Raw genomic sequence first — 17889 nt, 5'->3', positions numbered from 1 at the left:
TTCATCAGTGATACTCAGCTCTGGAATTTATAAGTCCTAAGAACTTTTGGAAAAATTTAAGGTTTGTTTTTTTTTTTTTTTTTTGCCACCAACAATTTGTCAGCACTCACATTTGCCTATTGTTTTAGTGAGTTTTTTACTGGATCAGTGAAGTTGGACAGTTCATTTGCTTTTAGATGGCTTTTGGAGAAGAGTTTTAAATTGTTTATACCAAGAAGGTACCTAGGGCTCTTTTGAGTTATTCGGGTTGAATGGTGATTCTCTGGAAAGAATTTTGTGAAGAACTCTTTATTTAAAAAGAATTCTTTCTAATTGAAGTGTAGTCAGTTTCCAATGTTGTGTCAGTTCCTGGTGGATGGCATCATAGTTCAGGAGTACGTATCTCACAAGGTGATGTGCAAAGCAGATTTTTGTAGACCAGGAAGTAGCTACAGATCTATTTCTTTGCAAATTGTTGACTCATCAAAAAACACTCATTTTGCATTACCTCTGTAAGGTTTATATTATGTATGATTTGAGCTTAGCTCTAACAACCAACTTCATAGCCATGTTGAAATTCCTAGAATTGTGCCAGAATTCATTGTGGGCTCAAATAATTTTCTGATCAGGATTTACTCAGCAGAAATCTACCCTTGAACACGGCCACTTGGACACAGTTCTGTGTTCAGTGCTGTGTCAGTGGGCATTGTGAAGTCGATGGACTGTCAGCTGGGCGTGGACGGACCTTATCCGTAAGATGGACTTATCCACAGGGGTTGGGATTTCTCTGTTTAAGAGCCCTGATGTGGAAAGCCCAGAGTAAAAGCTGCCGTCCAGGTGTGGGCAGCGAGAGAAAAGTCTTCTGCTTCGCTTCCTAGACATCCGGCCAACTCCTTTCCCAAAGCTCAGCACCCAGTCTGTGCCATTCTTCCTACACCCCGACAGCCTGCAGCTTCAGAATTCTCGGGAGAAAGCCACCACAAGCCTGGCGACGCTCAGAGGGTGGAGGGGCCAGGGGCTCGTGGTGAGGGCCACGTAGGATGCGCTCTGCCCATGCAGCCGCTGTGGGTTGGAAGAGGCAGGTGGGTCCAGGGGGAGCACATGAAGGTTATGGGTTAAGGAGCTTTTTCCCCCCTTATATACAACTTTCTGATTCCTCTCATCCTTTGCATTGTAAAGATGAGGATTGTTCTCATTTCCAGGAAAAGCCTCTTAAATGCTCATCTCACCCCACCCCAGATGTAACTGTTAAAGCCACGCATCTGCTGAAGACCCGCTAGGCAGAGATGCCTAATATTGACTATCTCAAGTGAAACATCACCGGGGCTTGAGGGAGGAGAGTTCGTGGGACGAAGATAGGGAAGGAGCAGCCAGGCTTTGGGGGCTCGACTGTTTACCCCTTCCTGCTTTAATGTTACAACGTGAAATGCAAGAAGCAACAGTGATGCTGCAGGGGTCACGCGAACACAGTCTTCAGTATTGTGTTTGCAGAAATGCCATCTACTTTAGACGAGCACACGCGGTCTTTTAAGAATCCAGGCACATGTCTCACGGTGCAAAAGAGGGGGAGTGTCCACGCCGTCCCCTCGGGAGGCCCGGGCCTTCCAGGGTCCTCCTTGCACACCCCCCCGCCCTCCTCTGCGGCCAGGGCAGTATTTCTGTCCCGATGTTAAGCTTCGTGGTGTGGATGGAACCCAGCGGGCCCTCGTCACAGAGATTTTCCATGACCCCGTGACACGGATGGGCGCCTTCCCACCGCTTTCCCAGCTGCATCTTCAGGAAGCGGTCCTGCAGATGTCTGATGGTTGTTGGGCTCGAGGAATGGGGCTTGTGGAATTTTTGGCTCCGTCCCCAAGTCATCCATTGACTGTGACCCGCCATCCGAGGTCGCGTCCCCATCACTGAACCCTTGGTGAGCTCTGGCTCCACAGGCAGACACTTTCGTTCCCTCAGTTATTTGCAGCCTGGCTTGGAAATGGGAAACTCAGGCTCCAGAAACAGCTGACCCGGTGTCCTGTCCCGTCCGCAGCTCTCCCTCCTGTTGCTGCTTCTGCCCGTGGCGTGTCCTTTGGCCAGCCTCTAACGGTGCCCGTGGGGCTTTCTGGGAAGGGAGACCGGGATCCCCCCCGCCCAGCACCCACATTTTACTATGTTTCAAAGGTTGTAGGCTACGTAGGTAGACGCCTACCTTATCCTTTGTTCCTGTTACACTGCTGGTTAGTTCCTCATCCGTCTCCCAACTTTTATTGGGTTCAAAGTTGGTGCCAAATGCTGAGTGAATAAACTATATCCCTGCCTTTAAAGTACTGACTTCCAGGAGGTGGACGCCCCGCTGCAGAACGTCTCCGTCCGCATCCCGGCAGGGTGTGTCCTAACGGGTGGACGCGAGCACGTGCAGATGGCGTGCCCGGCACAGTCAGTCCCCGCGACGGAGCCCAGCGCCCTGGCCGCTGGTTTCCTTGGGCTTCAGTCCCTTGCGGACATCCATGATTGTATTGCTTTAAATTTGAAAAATTAATTCAAAATTTGACTTAAAGATAGTGGTCCCATGTTGGCCGTTGAAAGAAGCATAAGACGGCCTCTGACAGTGAGATTTTTGAGGACTGCTTATCTCGATCTGCTTCGTGGCGAGTTTGGGTCTTGCTGTGGGTGGTTCTGTCGCCCTGTATCACCCTTAGAACGTCTGCACTGTTTCAGCCTCACCATCTTGGGGGCTTTGTGTTTGGGTATTTAACTAAAATTTGAAGGAAACTATATTCTAGCATTTGATTTCTATCATGAACTTGTTTCTAGATGTATTTTAAGAGGAAGGGACATAATTTTATTATAAAATCCTTTTTATTCCCATATTTTATGGATTAAAAAAAAAGTATGTCCTTCTGTAGACAACATTATGCAAAATTTTTAAGTTGCTCCATGCATGAAACTCTATTTCCTTCCTAATTTAGAATGGCTAATTTGAATGCCAAGATTATTCGCCGTGGCTCTATGCTTTCATCTTTTTTTATTTTTCTGCTTTTACTTTTATTTGCATTTATTTTTTGCTGAATTTATTCCCAGGCCATAAGTTTTTGTTTCGTCAGTTTCTTCTGGGATATCTTTTTCTTCTGTGCAACCTCTGCTTCTGGTTTAGGAACCATCTGCTCTTTTTCAGTAGGGATCACCTCAGCGTGGCAGGGAGAGCTCGTGTAAGGGTCGATCCGACCGTGAGCTCTGTGAGTCCTGCGCCACAGCTCGGGAGCTCTGTTCACCTGGATGTGCTCCGTGACCAGAGAACCTCCATCCAAGCCCTTAAGTTCAGCATTGCTTTCTGCATTCTTGAGCACGTGCAGTAAAACTCAGCCCTCTTTCTGGAGCACTGACCCCGTGTCCAGCCCCGCTGTTCTGCCTGGGCACGCCTACCAGCTCCACCACTGTAACGGCAGAACGGCACACGTTGCTTCTGTAAAGTGACGCCCTTCAGGTACTTGGTGGCCTTTCGGACATGCGCACCCTTAACGGCCTGGGCGGTTTCACGAGTGCTCTTAAAGTGAACACGAAGATTTGAAACTCTTGATTTGCATGATTTTGTGGGGTTTCCTGGGTCAAGTGAATAGCAAACCATTTTTCGAGGTCACCTCAGGCCGCCTACCGGAAAAGGAAGAAGCTCTATGCTTTCATCTTTGTAGCATTTTGTTTCTTTTTCTCCTCAAATTCTGAATTTCATCCTTTGGGGAAACAGTGATAATCATTTCCACTGTTGGTGTATAACCTTTTTTTGATTAGTGCGGTGACATGCACTGACATTCACAAAGAAACCGTCAAGTGCAGTCGCATCAGAGCGTTCTGTGTCGTGCTGCGCGGGCCTCAGCGCCCAGTGCTGTGCTCACAGTGGTTGTGGCTTTCACGCTGGCTGCCACGTCCTCTGGGACTGGTCCTCTGGCGCATCGTGGGGAAGGGGTGACTCAGGGGTCCTGTCTCTCCATGGTTTTCACTGTGCACATCCTGTGCTGAACCCCAGCAGACGAGAGGGCACATCTGTGGCATTGCTCTGGGGGCGGCAGAGTCTGGCTTGGGAGGGACTGGAACGGATGACCATTGCACGACTGGTGCAGCTCTTCCTTCGTCCCATCACCTTCGTGGAGATCTGCCGGAAGCTCGGAGGCACAGTCTGGCCCCTGTCCAGCGTGTGCTGCTTGCCAGCTGATTGTGTGGCTGTTTGAATGCTTATCCTGTCCGTTTGCTCTGGTGCCCAGAATAGTCTTGGACAGGGTATGGGATGTTAGATTATTCATTTGCCTTTTTGTTTGAACAAAAGATTAGGAAAGTTAAAATAAAAAACTGTGAGATGGCAAAGCGGTGTTCACGGAGGAGTCACTTCCTCTCTGGCTCCTTAATTTCAAAACTCTTGGGATATGGGGATCGCTTACGTGTTCCGGTGACATTTGGGAAAGAATGTGGTCTTGTGGTGAAACCACGGACCGGGAATTCAGATTTCGGAATTCGGCTCCCAGGAGCCCGCGGGGTCACCCAGTGACATGTGACACGTCAGGAAGGCACCGGAACCCTAATTTCTCCATCTGTGAATTGGACATAAAAGGGGCTAACTTGATGGCGGTGAATCGTTGGAGATTTGCTGGGAACCGGCTTGCTCTAGTGACCTAGAAAAAACACAGGCTGTGTGGAGGCTGACCTCATTTCTATTTTTGGCTTTGGTGCTGACTCAGTGAGAAACTGGTAGAAATCAGCTAATCTGGCTCTGGGCCTCCATGCATTCCACGATTAGAATAAGAATTATAAAATCTTATCTGCACGGGGCCTCATAGTGACCGTGCCGGTGCTAACGCGGGACTGAAAATACAGCACCAAATGCACGCGAGGGCCTGTCGGCTACGCGCCTGCCACGCTTCCTTCCCGTCGCAGGTTGTCTGAGGAGACCCAGTTCAGTGCTCAGTTATGTTTCAGCCGGCTCTTTGCAGCTCAGCCCTGTTCTGATCTGGGGAGAATTTGCCCACACTGGAATGAAGGGAGGAGGTGGTAGGGTGTCAGCCCGTCCCTGGCTCGTCTTCTGTGCGGTTGGACCTGATGTTGTCTTTGGTTAAGAAGGAATGTATTTAAGGAGCTTTACAGGTGACCGGGTCTTGGTCTGAGAATGTGCTCCTTCCCCAGGTAGCGCAGGCCTCGGGGAGGCGGGCCGGTGCCGCGTCGGGGCCTGGGCCGGGCACTGGGGGAGGTGCCAGCAGGCTTCTGCTGGTGGTCCCCGAGTGCGGCTGGTCCGGGGGGGTGGGGGCAAACTGCAGGGCTCAATTTCCTTTACTCCGGTTAGTATTTGATGGTCTCCTCGGGTTTGAAAGTTTCCAGATTCGCCCACACGCTGTTTCTGGCCTCCCGGCTCTTGCCGTGACGCCCGCGCTCCATGGAGGCCCAGTGGTCGGAGTCCAAGTTCAGAACCACACTTCTGCATTTCAGAAAACGACCCTGGGAGTTTTTGTGCTGGGTCCTGTGTGCAAGGTTGAAAAGCTTTCAGTCACTCCAGGGTCCGTGCCGTCTGGGGGGTGAATGTTTGTATTACGGAGCCTGTCGCTTGCCGGCTCACTTGGGCTTCGGGTTGACGAGCCGCGAGGAACGTTTGGGGCGCTGGGGAACACCCCCCTCCTGCCTGTGTCCCAAAAGCTCCAAAGTGCCTTCTGCTTTTTAAAATCAGTGAAAGATGGTTACCACATCTTCCCAGTTTTGTGTTGTGAGATTATATTGAAGTCCACACACGGCGGAGAAAGTGGGTTTTCCTGGGTTCTTGTGAAGCTTATGAGCCTTTCCCTGTTGGCAGCTCAGTACAGCCGTCTTCCTCCAGCATCGCTCACCGGGCCACAGCCCGCCGGCGCCCGCGGAGGGAACCGCATTTCCAGGAGCAAACAGTAACGCCTCATTTCTCCGTGTCGTTGTCCCCGTACTTCTCCTGGTTAGCTTCTCCGTCCTTGTCACCATGTGCTCACCGTCATCCTGCCTCAGTGGCCTTCTCTCTTCTCTTCATGCCTGCAGTTTGCCTCCACCCTTCAAGGGCCGGCTTCCGGCTCGGAATCCCAGGGTTTCTGAATTACAGTCACGTGTGTGCCCTGAATAACAGTCATCCTTTCAAAAATAAAGTCTGTTTCGTCTTGCTCCACAAGTGCAGAGACCATAATGAAACCTTGATTCCACCTTTGCAAACAGAAAACAAAAAAACAAAACACTTCCTGGAGGTGCTCGTGGAAGCCTGTCTTCAGGCTGCTGACCGCACAGGGTGTCTCGGCACCTGTGCCGCTGCTGCCGCGGGGAGCCACGCCTCGGCGCCCCCGGAGGGCGGGCTGGGCTCCCGTCCCCTCACAAAACCCCGGCGCTCTGTCTGCTGACAACAAGGAGGTGCCACTGGTCAAATGAGGCTAGAAACAACTCTGTGAAGGGAATCCTTTATTTTATGTACTCAACAAATTGTTTAGCATTTAGAAAATGCAAAAAGCACAGGGCCAGGCATCTCACGTGAACACTGCGGCCCTGGAGGAGCTCGCAGACGGCAGAGAAGCGTCTGCTGAGAGGGGGGCGCAGCTGACGGCATCTTTCTCAGACGCCCGCGGTGGGCTTGATGCTGGACGATGCTGAGAGAGGCTGGTGTCTGATCTCCTTCCTCTGTTTCCTCCCACCCGCCCTTGGTCTGATTGGGTCCTTCCTCCTCCGCAGGGAGAAAGAGGCCTCCCGGGTTTACAAGGTGTCATCGGGTTTCCGGGGATGCAGGGACCCGAGGGGCCGCAGGGACCACCAGGACAAAAGGTGAGCTTGGCTGTCATGAGTGCGGGGGGGTGGACTCCAGATGGCCTGTGTTCTTGTGACGCGTGGTCATGACGGCATTTCTGTTTGCTCCAGGGTGACACCGGAGAACCAGGACTGCCAGGGACGAAAGGGACAAGAGTGAGTACAGTTGTCATCACGCTGGTGCCGAGCATGGTGGTCGCCGCTCACACAGCGGTGCTTCCCTGCGAGGGCTCCTCTCCCTCCCCCCAGACGACCCCCGCCCCACCTCTTTCCCCTCTGCCGCCCCCTCGGGCTGCCCCTCCCTGGGGACTCAGACCCAAGGAGCACGGAGCCCACATCCTGGGCCGCTGCCTCCTTGTCCTCTTCGCTCGTGTTTTCTCCCATTCCAAGAATGCAGACTTTGAAAGTAGAAAAAGGGGGAGACACTGGGAAATGTAAACGTTTTAAACCTATCATTGTTACTTAGTTGAAAGGGAAGTGTACCCAGTGACCTGCGCTCCTGGGTCCTTAGGGCAGAAGACAGGGGATAACCTCGTAACTGTCTGGGGTGGAGAAGATGCGAATTTCAGCCAGAAATAACTTGGAGTCTCTTCTCCCAGTGAACTGACTTATGCCATGCACTCCCCTCCCCAACTGCTGGAAATTTTAATGTGAATTGTCTTTATATCCATCAATCATCTGAAAATTACAAAGGATGAAATGAGGGCAGAGCTATTTTGTGGGTGTGCAGCCTTGATTTTAGAAGTGATTAATCATCAGCTTTTGGTGTAGATTCGCTGTGGAAACTCGAGACCATCTGCCTCCCTGGGCTGGGCTCTCGGACCCTCCCCTGCCGAACGCCCTGTCTGTTTAGAGTAGATGTTCAGGATGCCAAAGGTTAGGGTCTGGCACCCTTAGCCAGGTGGATCAGCTGGAGTAAATGAGGTTCTCCAATGACCAATGAAAACTCTCTCATCTCCATCCCTGCAGGGACCCCCAGGAGCATCTGGTTACCCTGGAAACCCAGGACTTCCTGTATGTATATAAAACGCACCTGCTTCCTTTCTGAGACATTTGATGAGAGTGCTGGCCCCGTCCATCAGGTGACTTTCTGTTTTGGTTACCCCTTCACTTTGTTAATTGCAGGGTATTCCTGGCCAAGATGGTCCCCCGGGTCCCCCAGGTATCCCAGGATGCAACGGGACGAAGGTAAATTTAGAGCCGGGACCCTCCCCGCCTGATGCATGTCTGCCTCACTTTGCGCACGCAGAAGTCGGGCGGAGTCGTGCTGTGAACAGAGTTTTAGTTGCCGCAGCTGCAGTTACATGCCTTACACCTTTATTTGTTGAGGAAACACAGTCTTCCCACATTTAATGCTCAGGAAAGACATCACTGTGCCTTTCCATTTTGTAGACTTTTACCCTAAAATTGCTTGAAACCCTAAATTTCTTACCCGTAATCTATTACTAAAGCAAATAAGAGAATTATCTGTATTCTTGTATTATTCTTGTCCTTGTTAATTATATTCTCAACTATATTCCTGCATTGTAAGCAGCACTGAGCCATGTAGCTTGTGACAATTTTGAGAAAATGGTTTTAACCAACAAATGAAGCCTCCCTGAAGAGCAGGGTAGAGAGACCGATGGGGGTGTCTGGGGTGATGGGGGCATCTGGGGTGACTTCCTGTTGCCTTGTTCGCCCTTGAGAGTGACTGTTTGCTGTCCCCCTCAGGGTGACAGAGGGCCTGTTGGGCCTCCGGGTTTGCCTGGATTCGCTGGAAATCCCGTGAGTATAGGGTTGTCAAGTTAAGAATTTCTTCCTTTGGTCATAATTTCTCTTTTCTCATTTTATTACCTTTCCTTGTTTTTTTTTTATTTGCATTTATGTCTTAATGCTAATGATGTTTTGAGAAAAAGGAAACTAATACCAGCTTTTTCTTTCCTAGGGACCACCGGGGTTACCAGGAATGAAGGTACGCGTTTTATGTTACTGTATTCATTACAAGAGTCTGTTTAAAACAGACGCCGTAAAAATAAATGCACTGCAAACCACTTTGGTTGATCGATTGCCTGTGTACATATTTACGTGTCTGCGGCACTGAAAGAGAATTCAGTCCTATACTTTCAGTGCTATGTACAGTTTCTTAGGTAGGAAATAGGCGGTGAAAGGGAGCATGGGGTGATGGTAAATACAAGCAGATGTGAGTCCACGATGCTCCTCTGCCAGAGCCGTGGGCAGTGCTGTCAGCAGGGCTGTGCAGGGACGTGGGCCCGCAGCGTGCGTGTGTGTAGTCCGTGCATGTCACGTGTATGCCACACACTTACACAGCAGCAGGGGGGAAGGGAGAAGTAATTCAAATATATTTTAAGTATACTGAGATAAAATAAATCCTTATTTTCAGAAGTGGCGTGCTTGTCGGGGTTGGCAAGCCCACAGTCCGCGGGGCAGGGATGCCAGCTGGGGACCAGGCAAGAGCGGTGGTCCAGCTCGGGGGCCGTCCGTAGGCAGGCCTCCCTTCTTCACAGGAATCAGTACTTTTTCTCTTAAGGCCGTCAGCCTGTTACTCCTGAGGTTTTCAGTTTCTTTCCTTAAATACCAGTATTTGTGACTCTCTCCTGTTTTTCCACCCCACAGGGGGACCCCGGTGAAATCCTCGGCCATGTACCTGGGACCCTGCTGAAAGGCGAAAGAGGGTTCCCTGGACCCCCCGGAGCGCCGGTACGCAGTTGCTAAGTAACTCGAAGCACATGCCGAGTCTCCTCCCAGTTTGCGTTTTAATTCTTTTCTTTCTTGGCGAATTACAGGGCTCACCAGGACTGCCAGGGCTGCAAGGCCCCGTCGGCCCTCCGGGATTCACGGGCCCTCCCGTAAGTTTAGGGGGGACATCTCTCTGTGGCCAGTCGTTCAGAGAACAACTGTGTTGAGGTGTGAAAGATGTAAAATGGGACGGGAACTTCGCCCTCTCTTAATGATCTCCTTAATTTGGATTCGAGAATGAGCTTCCTTCTTAGGGAGTGTGTGACCGGTGCTCACGGCCTACATCTTCCCAGAGCGGGGGGGGACTCACACTGGTACCACGTGCCAAGGCGTCCCACACGGACGGCATGGTGATTACCGGAGGGCCGCGTGGGTGCCGGCGGTATCCGTGGCCCGAGGAGGCGGGTTCGGAGGTGGACAGGTGGGCTCTGCCCTGGACCCTCGTGTAGGAAACACAGCCACCCGGGGGCCTGCTCTGCTGTGGGCCGTGGGGCCAGGCTGGCGGCCGGGATGCTATGTTGTCTTTGTATGAAGACGAGAAACCTCCCGGAGGCTCTGCTCTGACACCAGCCTCCGTCACCAGTGATAATTGTCCATAGGAAGACGGCGTCAGCCCCTCCCACTCACACATTTTTGGGAGCTCAAGGGAGTTAATGTTAACTGGGCTCATCTGTCCAGGGCCACGTTTCCTTGGCGTGAGTCACGCACCTGGGTTGGCTGTCCTCACTCAAGCCTGCCTGGGAGCCGTGGAGAGCTTTTCAGGCTTATCTTTTTATTTACTTTATTTCATTATTTATTTAAATTAATAAGCAAATCATTCTTAAGTTTATTTATTTATTTTTAATGGAGCTGCTGGGGGTTGAACCCAGGGCCTCGTGCGTGCTAAGCACGTGTTCTGCCACTGAGCTGCTCCCCTCCGCGTGTTGCTGTTGTTTTGTTGAAGGCTGGCTGACTCACAGTGTTGTGTGAGGTTTCACAGCTTGGTGATGCAGTTAGACAGACGTTCTTTCTCATTATAGATTGTTACAAGGTGTTGAATTTAGTTCCCTGTGCTCTACAGGAGAACCTCGTTATTTGTCTTTTAAATTTCCTTTTTTTGGGTCAACTCCCGCAATTCCTCCATCCATTCCTGCACGTGTCACCTCTTTTATACTCTTGTAAATAAATGGACTCATTTTTGTGTGGAAAGATGACTAGTTTTTCCTTTTCCGTGATTATTAAAAAAGCATTCTGAAATGTTGTTGCCAACTCAGGAAGCTTTTTGACTTCATGCGTCTACTTGCTTGAAGCATTCGTTTAACTTTAGTCGATAAACAGCGGTTTCCAAAGTGGGCAAACATGGGTCCCACGCTGGAAACTAGGACTTGGAGAGGGCTGGGCTGGTGATTCCGTCCACTGTCTGAGGGCCCAGCATGTGCTCAGGTCAGTGGGTTCCATAGGGCCACCCTGCGATTTTGAGGGATTTCCATCCCTGTTAATTATTTTCCTGGACTAATTTCTGGTTACATTCAAAGCTGAACAGTTCTGTAGCACAGGGAAAAAATGTTTTAATATTGAACCAATAAATGATCACGTTAATCATGAGGTGTGAAGACACCTTCAGTCCAAGGACGTGTTTAAAGCTTCCCAGAGCGGTGAGTCGTGTTTAATAAAAATGCTCTCTCCCCCAGGGTCCCCCAGGCCCTCCCGGCCCTCCAGGTGAAAAGGTAAAGGTTTACTTTTTTGTTTGTCTTTCTTTGGTGCAAATACAAGACTGCCATGAAATTGTTACAACTCATTCTGTATGTCTCTTTAAAAAGCTTTGGAAAATTTATGTTTATGTTTATGTCTCTATATTTAACACCTGTCCGTTCACCTGCCTGCCTATCCATCAGTTGCTGGACCTGTCTGTCTTACCTGTTAATCTGTCCGTCTGCCGATCTGTCTCCTTCCATCCATCCCTTAGCCATTATTTTGAAATCGTTGATCTTTTCCTTAGTTTTCTAAAGCCAGAGTTTAAAAACCTTCATTTATTTCTTAAAAATGGTTTTTAAAAGGGTTCTTTTTCAATAATATCTAAAAGAAACTTTTAAAATAGACATCGAATACAACGTGATCACAACTCTCTTGAAAACATGATGGTCATTGTGGGACAGAGTTGCTGCCTTAAACACCCTATCTTACCACATTTTATGTCATGTTTGTGAGATGATTTTGGACAAAGTAGACAACTCTAGTAATGGAAGCTTATTCTTTAATCAACAGGGGCAAATGGGCTTGAGTTTCCAAGGGCCAAAAGGTGACAAGGTGAGTGCTCCTCGCGCTGGAGAGTTTTCAGGCTTAACCCCCAGCTCCGAGCGCGCTGGGGCTCCTGTCCCTGAACCTACTCTGGACCCTTGACCCATGGTTACGCTTTTCTGCATGTTCTTGCATTTGCTGCTGCTTTTCTCAAAAACCCGGCTAGAATTCACTGGGATAACAGTGTGGGGTCCGACCAGCAGATGCAGTGAGGCTGTTAATTCCAGCTCTCTGTACGTAACGTCCAGTCAGAATGTTCCCAGGCAGTGACAAAGCTGAACCTAGATTATTATAAAAAGATCAGATTTAGGACTTGGCTGTTAGTAGCGTAACTATGTTAAACCCTGCAAAGACAGCCCATCCTGCCGGAGTTGGGAGGAGACAGCCTCAGAGGCAGGGATGCACAGACCTCATCCTGGGAGAAAGAGAGGCCGACGCTGGGTCCCTGCTCCCTGGTGGTCTCTCCGCCGCTGTCCCTGGACCCGCCCAATGAGATGGGTGCTACTCGCCAGGTGGAGAGTCTTGGGACTGCGGCGGCGCCGGCTGCAGAGCCCAGGGTCTGTATCTGTGTTCAAGCCGGTGTGGACGGTGGCCTGGTGCCGGGGAGGCCAGGGCAGACCTGACTCACCGGCGGCCTCCTCGTCCCGCTCCAGATCTCAGCCCAGGAGAGTGACTCTGCAGTTGCATCCATGCAGGTGGATTTTCTGAACCTCAGTCCCCGTGTGATAGCTGGGATCCCCGTGCTTCCGGTCGTGCCGGCCACTGGGAGCCTGAGGAAGAAATTTCTGGCGCTCCTCTTGTTTCTGGCTTACCTGCAGTGACCTCCTCTCCTCCCGTCTCCACAGGCAGCCTGGGTGCCCTTCCTCCGTGTCATGCAATGTGCCAGGCCGGCACGCGTGTGCCAGCGTGTGTATATGCGCCGCATGTCTCTTTGCACGGTCTGCACAGATGTGTGCACGGCCGTGTGTCCTGCAGGTGCTCAGGCGCTGTTGTCCTGGACGTAGCGGCTGCCCGGACCCCTGAATGCTCAGAGCCCCCTCCTGGCTTTGTGCACCTAGGGTACCATCTTCCTACAGATGATTTTCTGCTGAGGCACAGACAGGCTAGAACAGAGAATGGTCAGGTTTTAAAAACAGATGTTCTATTTTAGACTTTCCCCCTTGGCATTTTCTTCTCTGTGTAACTATGTTTATGCCTCAAAATTCCCAATTTTTGCATCAACAGGGTGAGCAAGGGGTCAGTGGGCCCCCCGGCGTGCCGGGACAAGCTCAGATGAAAGAGAAGGGAGACTTCGCCACCAGAGGAGAGAAGGTATGAGCTGCTCTGCCCCATGATGCTGGCTTTCCAGTTTGGGGCGAATTCCAAGGGATAAAGAGAAACTGGGTCAAAATTCAGTTTCGCCAGTTACATTCACCCTGACCTGGAAATCAGGTTTGTAGGCGATCCCTGAAGTGTCAGCATCTTGACAGCAGAGGTAGCTGGAACTGGGCTGGAGCGAGACCGGTCTGAGGCTTGTCCTACGTGAGGGCTGCTTAACTGCGCCACGTCGAGGGTGGGTGGGCTGGGGCGGCAGGAGGGAGGCAGCGGGGTTTGGCCGAGGTTCCCGCTGCTGGAACCAGCTGTGTTCACTCCGCCCCGTCTTGCGTCCGTAACCCCGTCAGTGGCAGGAAGTGAGTGCTGCAGACCAACCTGACTTTCTGGGTCAATACATCAGGAAAAGATTTTTTTTTTTCTTATTTGACACGTTCGGTGTAGCCTGTAAAAATGGATCTGGCCACTAGACAGAACTAACCTTTCTCTCTTTTAAAAATTATTTTAGGGTCAAAAAGGTGAACCTGGATTTCAGGTAAGAACTAGAGTCTTGCTGATGATAATTCTTTTGTGTGAAAGCCCTTAACATATGGGATTTAAGTTACAAGCTTATTTCATCTTCAAATGCAGCATTTACTTAATATTTCCCTTAACTATACGAATGAATCTAACTTTCTCCTCTTGTCTTCAAGGGCATGCCAGGGGTCGGAGAGAAAGGCGAACCCGGGAAACCAGGGCCCCGAGTAAGTCTTTCCCGAAGTCCACTCACTCGGATGGGGAAGTCATTTCTCGTGCGTTTCTAGGCTCACGGGCTCGTGTAAGCAGAGGGGCGGGGCTTGTGGGGTCTCTCCCCGCCGAAGGGCCTTCCTGAAGCCCTCGAGCCGGACTAAGACGGTCACCATCAGGGAGACCTCCCTCCCGGGATGAGGCCCTTGTTAAGCAGACCACCCCCGAGACAGTGCTCCCTGCCGGCCGCTCCCTGAGGGCCACCTGTCCCTCTGCTCAGAGCGCTGGGCACCCTTGGTCGCTGCCTCCCCAGCCTGCTGGGAGCACCACCCAGAGCCCAGGCGTTTCCCATGCCCCACGTCCTTCAGTGACAGAGACCGTCCCCCTCCCCCCACTTCTGGTGGCTGGGCTGTTCCTGGTTCCTACCCTGAAATGACCCTCCATCTAAGTGAATCAGCGGTGTGTCAGCCACCCAGTACTCAGCTGCCGATAGGAAAGCTCCCGTGGTGCTGGCTCTGCTTCCGGATGTGATCGGCATCTGAGAAGATCTGGAGCTCATCAGCCTCCACTTTTTAAAAACTGCAAAGTCCTCTTCTGTTCAGGGTTATGTAATATAGCCTCCATGACTGATCACTGCGGCGTGGCCAGCTCGCCCAGGGGTTTCATATGACATAGAGACTTGTGTTGGATCAGAGCCCTGGTACTCCTAATGTTTGCACCTTTATTGTCCAGGGAAAGCCGGGAAAAGACGGTGAAAAGGGAGAAAAAGGGAGCCCAGTAAGTACTTCTCTGTGATTTTTTTCAAGGCAAGCTGTCGCCCTCCCTCGCTGACAGTTGTCACCTCCTTTTCTGTTTCAGGGATTTCCAGGCGATTCAGGCTACCCAGGACTCCCAGGCCGAGAGGGTTTAAAGGTAAACAGTGACCCTGTTTTGAGTTTTTGCCTTCATTTTGTAGTTCAGTCTGGAAGTTTTCCCTGGAATAAAGGACTGTGCACTCAAAGAGTAAAAATGATTTATGCTCCATGTGAGGGAAGATACAATTTAGTGGTTCTATTTGTGTGCTTAAATTTTTACAGATAAAAATATAAAATGTTCCACTCAGTCAAGTTTTTATGTTTTTTGGTGGTAGATTAATTTCCCCTGATTATGAAACAAAGAAAATGCAGAAAGAGAAAAGAAAGCTTTTGTAATTTTTTGTTCCCCACTCAGGAATGGTCAGTTAATAATTGTCCCACATGCACACATGTACATGAGCTTTTAAAAAAGATGCTTTTTCCCTTAATGACGTAAGGAGGGTGTATGTCAGCGTCTGTAAGTGCAGTTGTGCGCCAGCACGTGTGACATCCATGCCTTTTATTGCGTGGTATTCAGGTCATTTCCACAATTTTCTGATTTAGAAGTATCTTTGTCCACATATCTGCTCATTTTCCCATCATAAATTCCTAAAAAGTGTTATTTTGTGGTCAAGGTTTAGACTCTTTTTTTGAGGGGGAGGATTTGCCATATGCCATCAGATTGCCCCCCCCCCCCCAAAAGCACTTCCATCAGCCTGGGACCCTTTCGCTTGGCAATTGCTTGTTATCAAACTTAAAAAAGTGTTTGCCAATCTGACAGGCAGAAAAAACTCCATGTTGATTTATTCTCCTCTTTTCATCACAAGACTGGGTAATACAAATCTGCACTAAATAAGGAGTGATTTTGGAATGGCTGGTAAAGTAGGGAGAGGACCTCGGGATCTGCTTATCAAAGCCCGTGACAAAGGGCGAGGTCGCTTCCTGAGGCTGTGAAGCCTTGCAGACTGTGAAAGACACAGATGTTTAGAATACGTGGGCTGAGAGGGTTTTCAAGTGCCATAGATACTTCTGAAGTCTCTCCTTGCGTTCACATGAGAAAACTCAAAACATCCAGTTCTGCTTTAATGCCTGAGTTTAAAGCCTTAGCTTAGAGGAGAAAATGTGTGTCTGCGAAATGACGTGCGTGTCTTAGGACTTTTAAAAGTGTTATTACGATACTTGCATAAGAACATCAGACAGGAAAGGATTAATTTCTTTGAGTTTTTCAACTAATATGGGTTAAATGTAGCCTCCAAGTGATCAGAATTTATCCACCCAGTGTTTTCAAGTCATGCTGAATTTTAAGGAGAAGGAAGTTTCCTTTTCTTGTGACTTCCAGGGCAGATCTAGACAACCTTGCACCTAAAATCCTCAAGTAAAACGGTATCTTTAAGCGACGTATTTAGACACTGTAAGTTTTCACACCACTTTATTCATTTTTCACTTCATTGAGAAACCGCGTGCAGTCAGCAGACCGAGTATCGTGGGCTTTTCTGCAGTGTGAAAATTGGCGTCCCGTGTATGCTTTGTAGGAATCTATCTCCATGTGTCACGTGGACCCAGCGTGCAGGGCAGTGTGTTGATTGTGGCTGTAATGGTGGCAGACTAATCACAGTGAGAGATTTTAAGGCGAGGACAATAATATTCATGTACTGTGGGCACAGTCTCTGTTTTTCTAGAAAAAAATTCAGCCCTGCTTTCTGCAAGGCAATCTTTAGAGTTAAAAAATACAAGTAAATTTATTTTTCTTTTGTAGGGAGACAAAGGTGAAGCAGGCCCCCCAGGCCCACCTGGAATTGTGAGTAACAGTGACGTTTGGTGTCTGTGAGAGCCTTTGAAAAAGAGGGAGAGAGGCGGGCTGACCGGTCCCCTGGGCCAGACGCAGCCCCTAGACTCCTAGAATCACGTCTTTATGTCAGGGGTGCACATAATGTGAACTGATCATTTATATTCTGTATCTTGTGGCATTTGGTCTTTACTTGTGAATAATTTCCATGTCTTTGATCACTAAAATGAAGAGAATTGCACATGGATGTGAATAATGGCAACCCATTTTGAAACTTAGAAAAAAGTGGTCCATTCAGGGAAACGCTGATCAGAGAAACGGATCATCCCCGATTGGGCTCTCTGAGCAAAGCGGTTTTTATTTTTTGCAAAGAATGTACTCCTATCCGTACGCATAGTTTTATGTGCTTCCAACCCAGTGTATGTAACATTTTTCCTTTTAAAAAATGAACTTTCTTCACGTTTTCAAGTTATCTTCAAACGATCAGTCTCAGGGTCGTGTCTGCGCCGTGCTGTAATTGTTTTAGCCATTTTGCCCAAGTCTTTATTTATTTATTTTTTTTTACTGAGGTGTAGTTGCTTCACAATGTTCGTTTCAGGTGTAGCCCCAAGTCCTTTCTGAAACAATGAAAGTGTTACCTCCTCTCGTTTGCTGCTAGGATGTGGTGGTGGATGTTTGCACCTGCCGGGGTGTGTGTGTGTGTGTGTGTGTTAAGTGGGGGTGTGAATAACTCCCCAGGCCGCGTTTCCAGGAAGAGGGCTACTGGCTCAGGTATTGTGGAGCCTGCTGATGCTCTGACACATCACCGGTGGATGATCGCACCCCCCGGGTTTGCGAGCCGGCAGCAGCCTTTGAATAACCAGGTTTCCTCACCTTAACCTCATCAGCAGACTGTAATGATGCCCATAATGTAACTGCTACAGAGGGATTATATTTTCAGGATAACCCGCAATACTTACCGTTGTCCTCATCCCTGACAGTTCAGTGATGCAGAATTGGGGTGCACTGGTCCACCCCCTTTTAATGAGGCCCCCAGTGCGTTCTTCCCGCCCCGTGTTCCTAAGACCTTAAGGAAGCCTCACTTTTGACCATTAAAAAAAAAGAAAAATTTGAGTGTCCCTTTTACATTTTGCCTGAGGAAACTTCTGGCGTTGTTCTGATAATGCTCCTTAAAGAAGAATATTCTTCTCGCTTGTGTGAGTGGGTAGAATTTTCAAACCTAAACCTCAGAATTAGTGTTTTTCTCACTTGATTTCATTGGTAAAGCTCCCACCAGGCCAGTTATTACAAAAGGGAGCAGAACTGCCTGGCAAAGTTCTCTGCAAGGAGGGAGTTACTGAAAATCCATTTAAACGTTTTCAAACCTCCCCCCTCCCCTCCCACGCTCTCCCCTCCCCCTCCCACCACCTCTTCTTTACTTTCCCGTGTCTTGAAATAATAAAAAAATGTGCTTGTTTCTTAGTGTGTGCCGCTCTG

General features: G+C 49.5%; 1 protein-coding gene across 1 annotated transcript in view; it reads left to right on the top strand.

Moving 5' to 3' along the window:
* The window catches only part of COL4A1 (collagen type IV alpha 1 chain), a 128906-nt gene that overhangs the window by 67187 nt on the left and 43830 nt on the right, over positions 1-17889 (top strand). The window contains exons 3-18 of the mRNA XM_074378525.1: positions 6673-6762; positions 6856-6900; positions 7714-7758; positions 7870-7932; positions 8455-8508; positions 8669-8695; positions 9358-9441; positions 9528-9590; positions 11151-11186; positions 11725-11766; positions 12982-13068; positions 13577-13603; positions 13761-13811; positions 14527-14571; positions 14653-14706; positions 16384-16425. Of these exons, the coding sequence (XP_074234626.1) occupies positions 6673-6762; positions 6856-6900; positions 7714-7758; positions 7870-7932; positions 8455-8508; positions 8669-8695; positions 9358-9441; positions 9528-9590; positions 11151-11186; positions 11725-11766; positions 12982-13068; positions 13577-13603; positions 13761-13811; positions 14527-14571; positions 14653-14706; positions 16384-16425 (855 nt within the window). The remainder of the gene's footprint in view (positions 1-6672; positions 6763-6855; positions 6901-7713; positions 7759-7869; positions 7933-8454; positions 8509-8668; positions 8696-9357; positions 9442-9527; positions 9591-11150; positions 11187-11724; positions 11767-12981; positions 13069-13576; positions 13604-13760; positions 13812-14526; positions 14572-14652; positions 14707-16383; positions 16426-17889) is intronic.

Source organism: Camelus bactrianus, chromosome 14 (genome assembly GCF_048773025.1).
Source record: "Camelus bactrianus isolate YW-2024 breed Bactrian camel chromosome 14, ASM4877302v1, whole genome shotgun sequence".
NCBI classification, from domain to species: domain Eukaryota; kingdom Metazoa; phylum Chordata; class Mammalia; order Artiodactyla; family Camelidae; genus Camelus; species Camelus bactrianus.
Note: the sequence above shows the minus strand (reverse complement) of the source record. Positions and strands in the feature narration are given on the sequence as shown.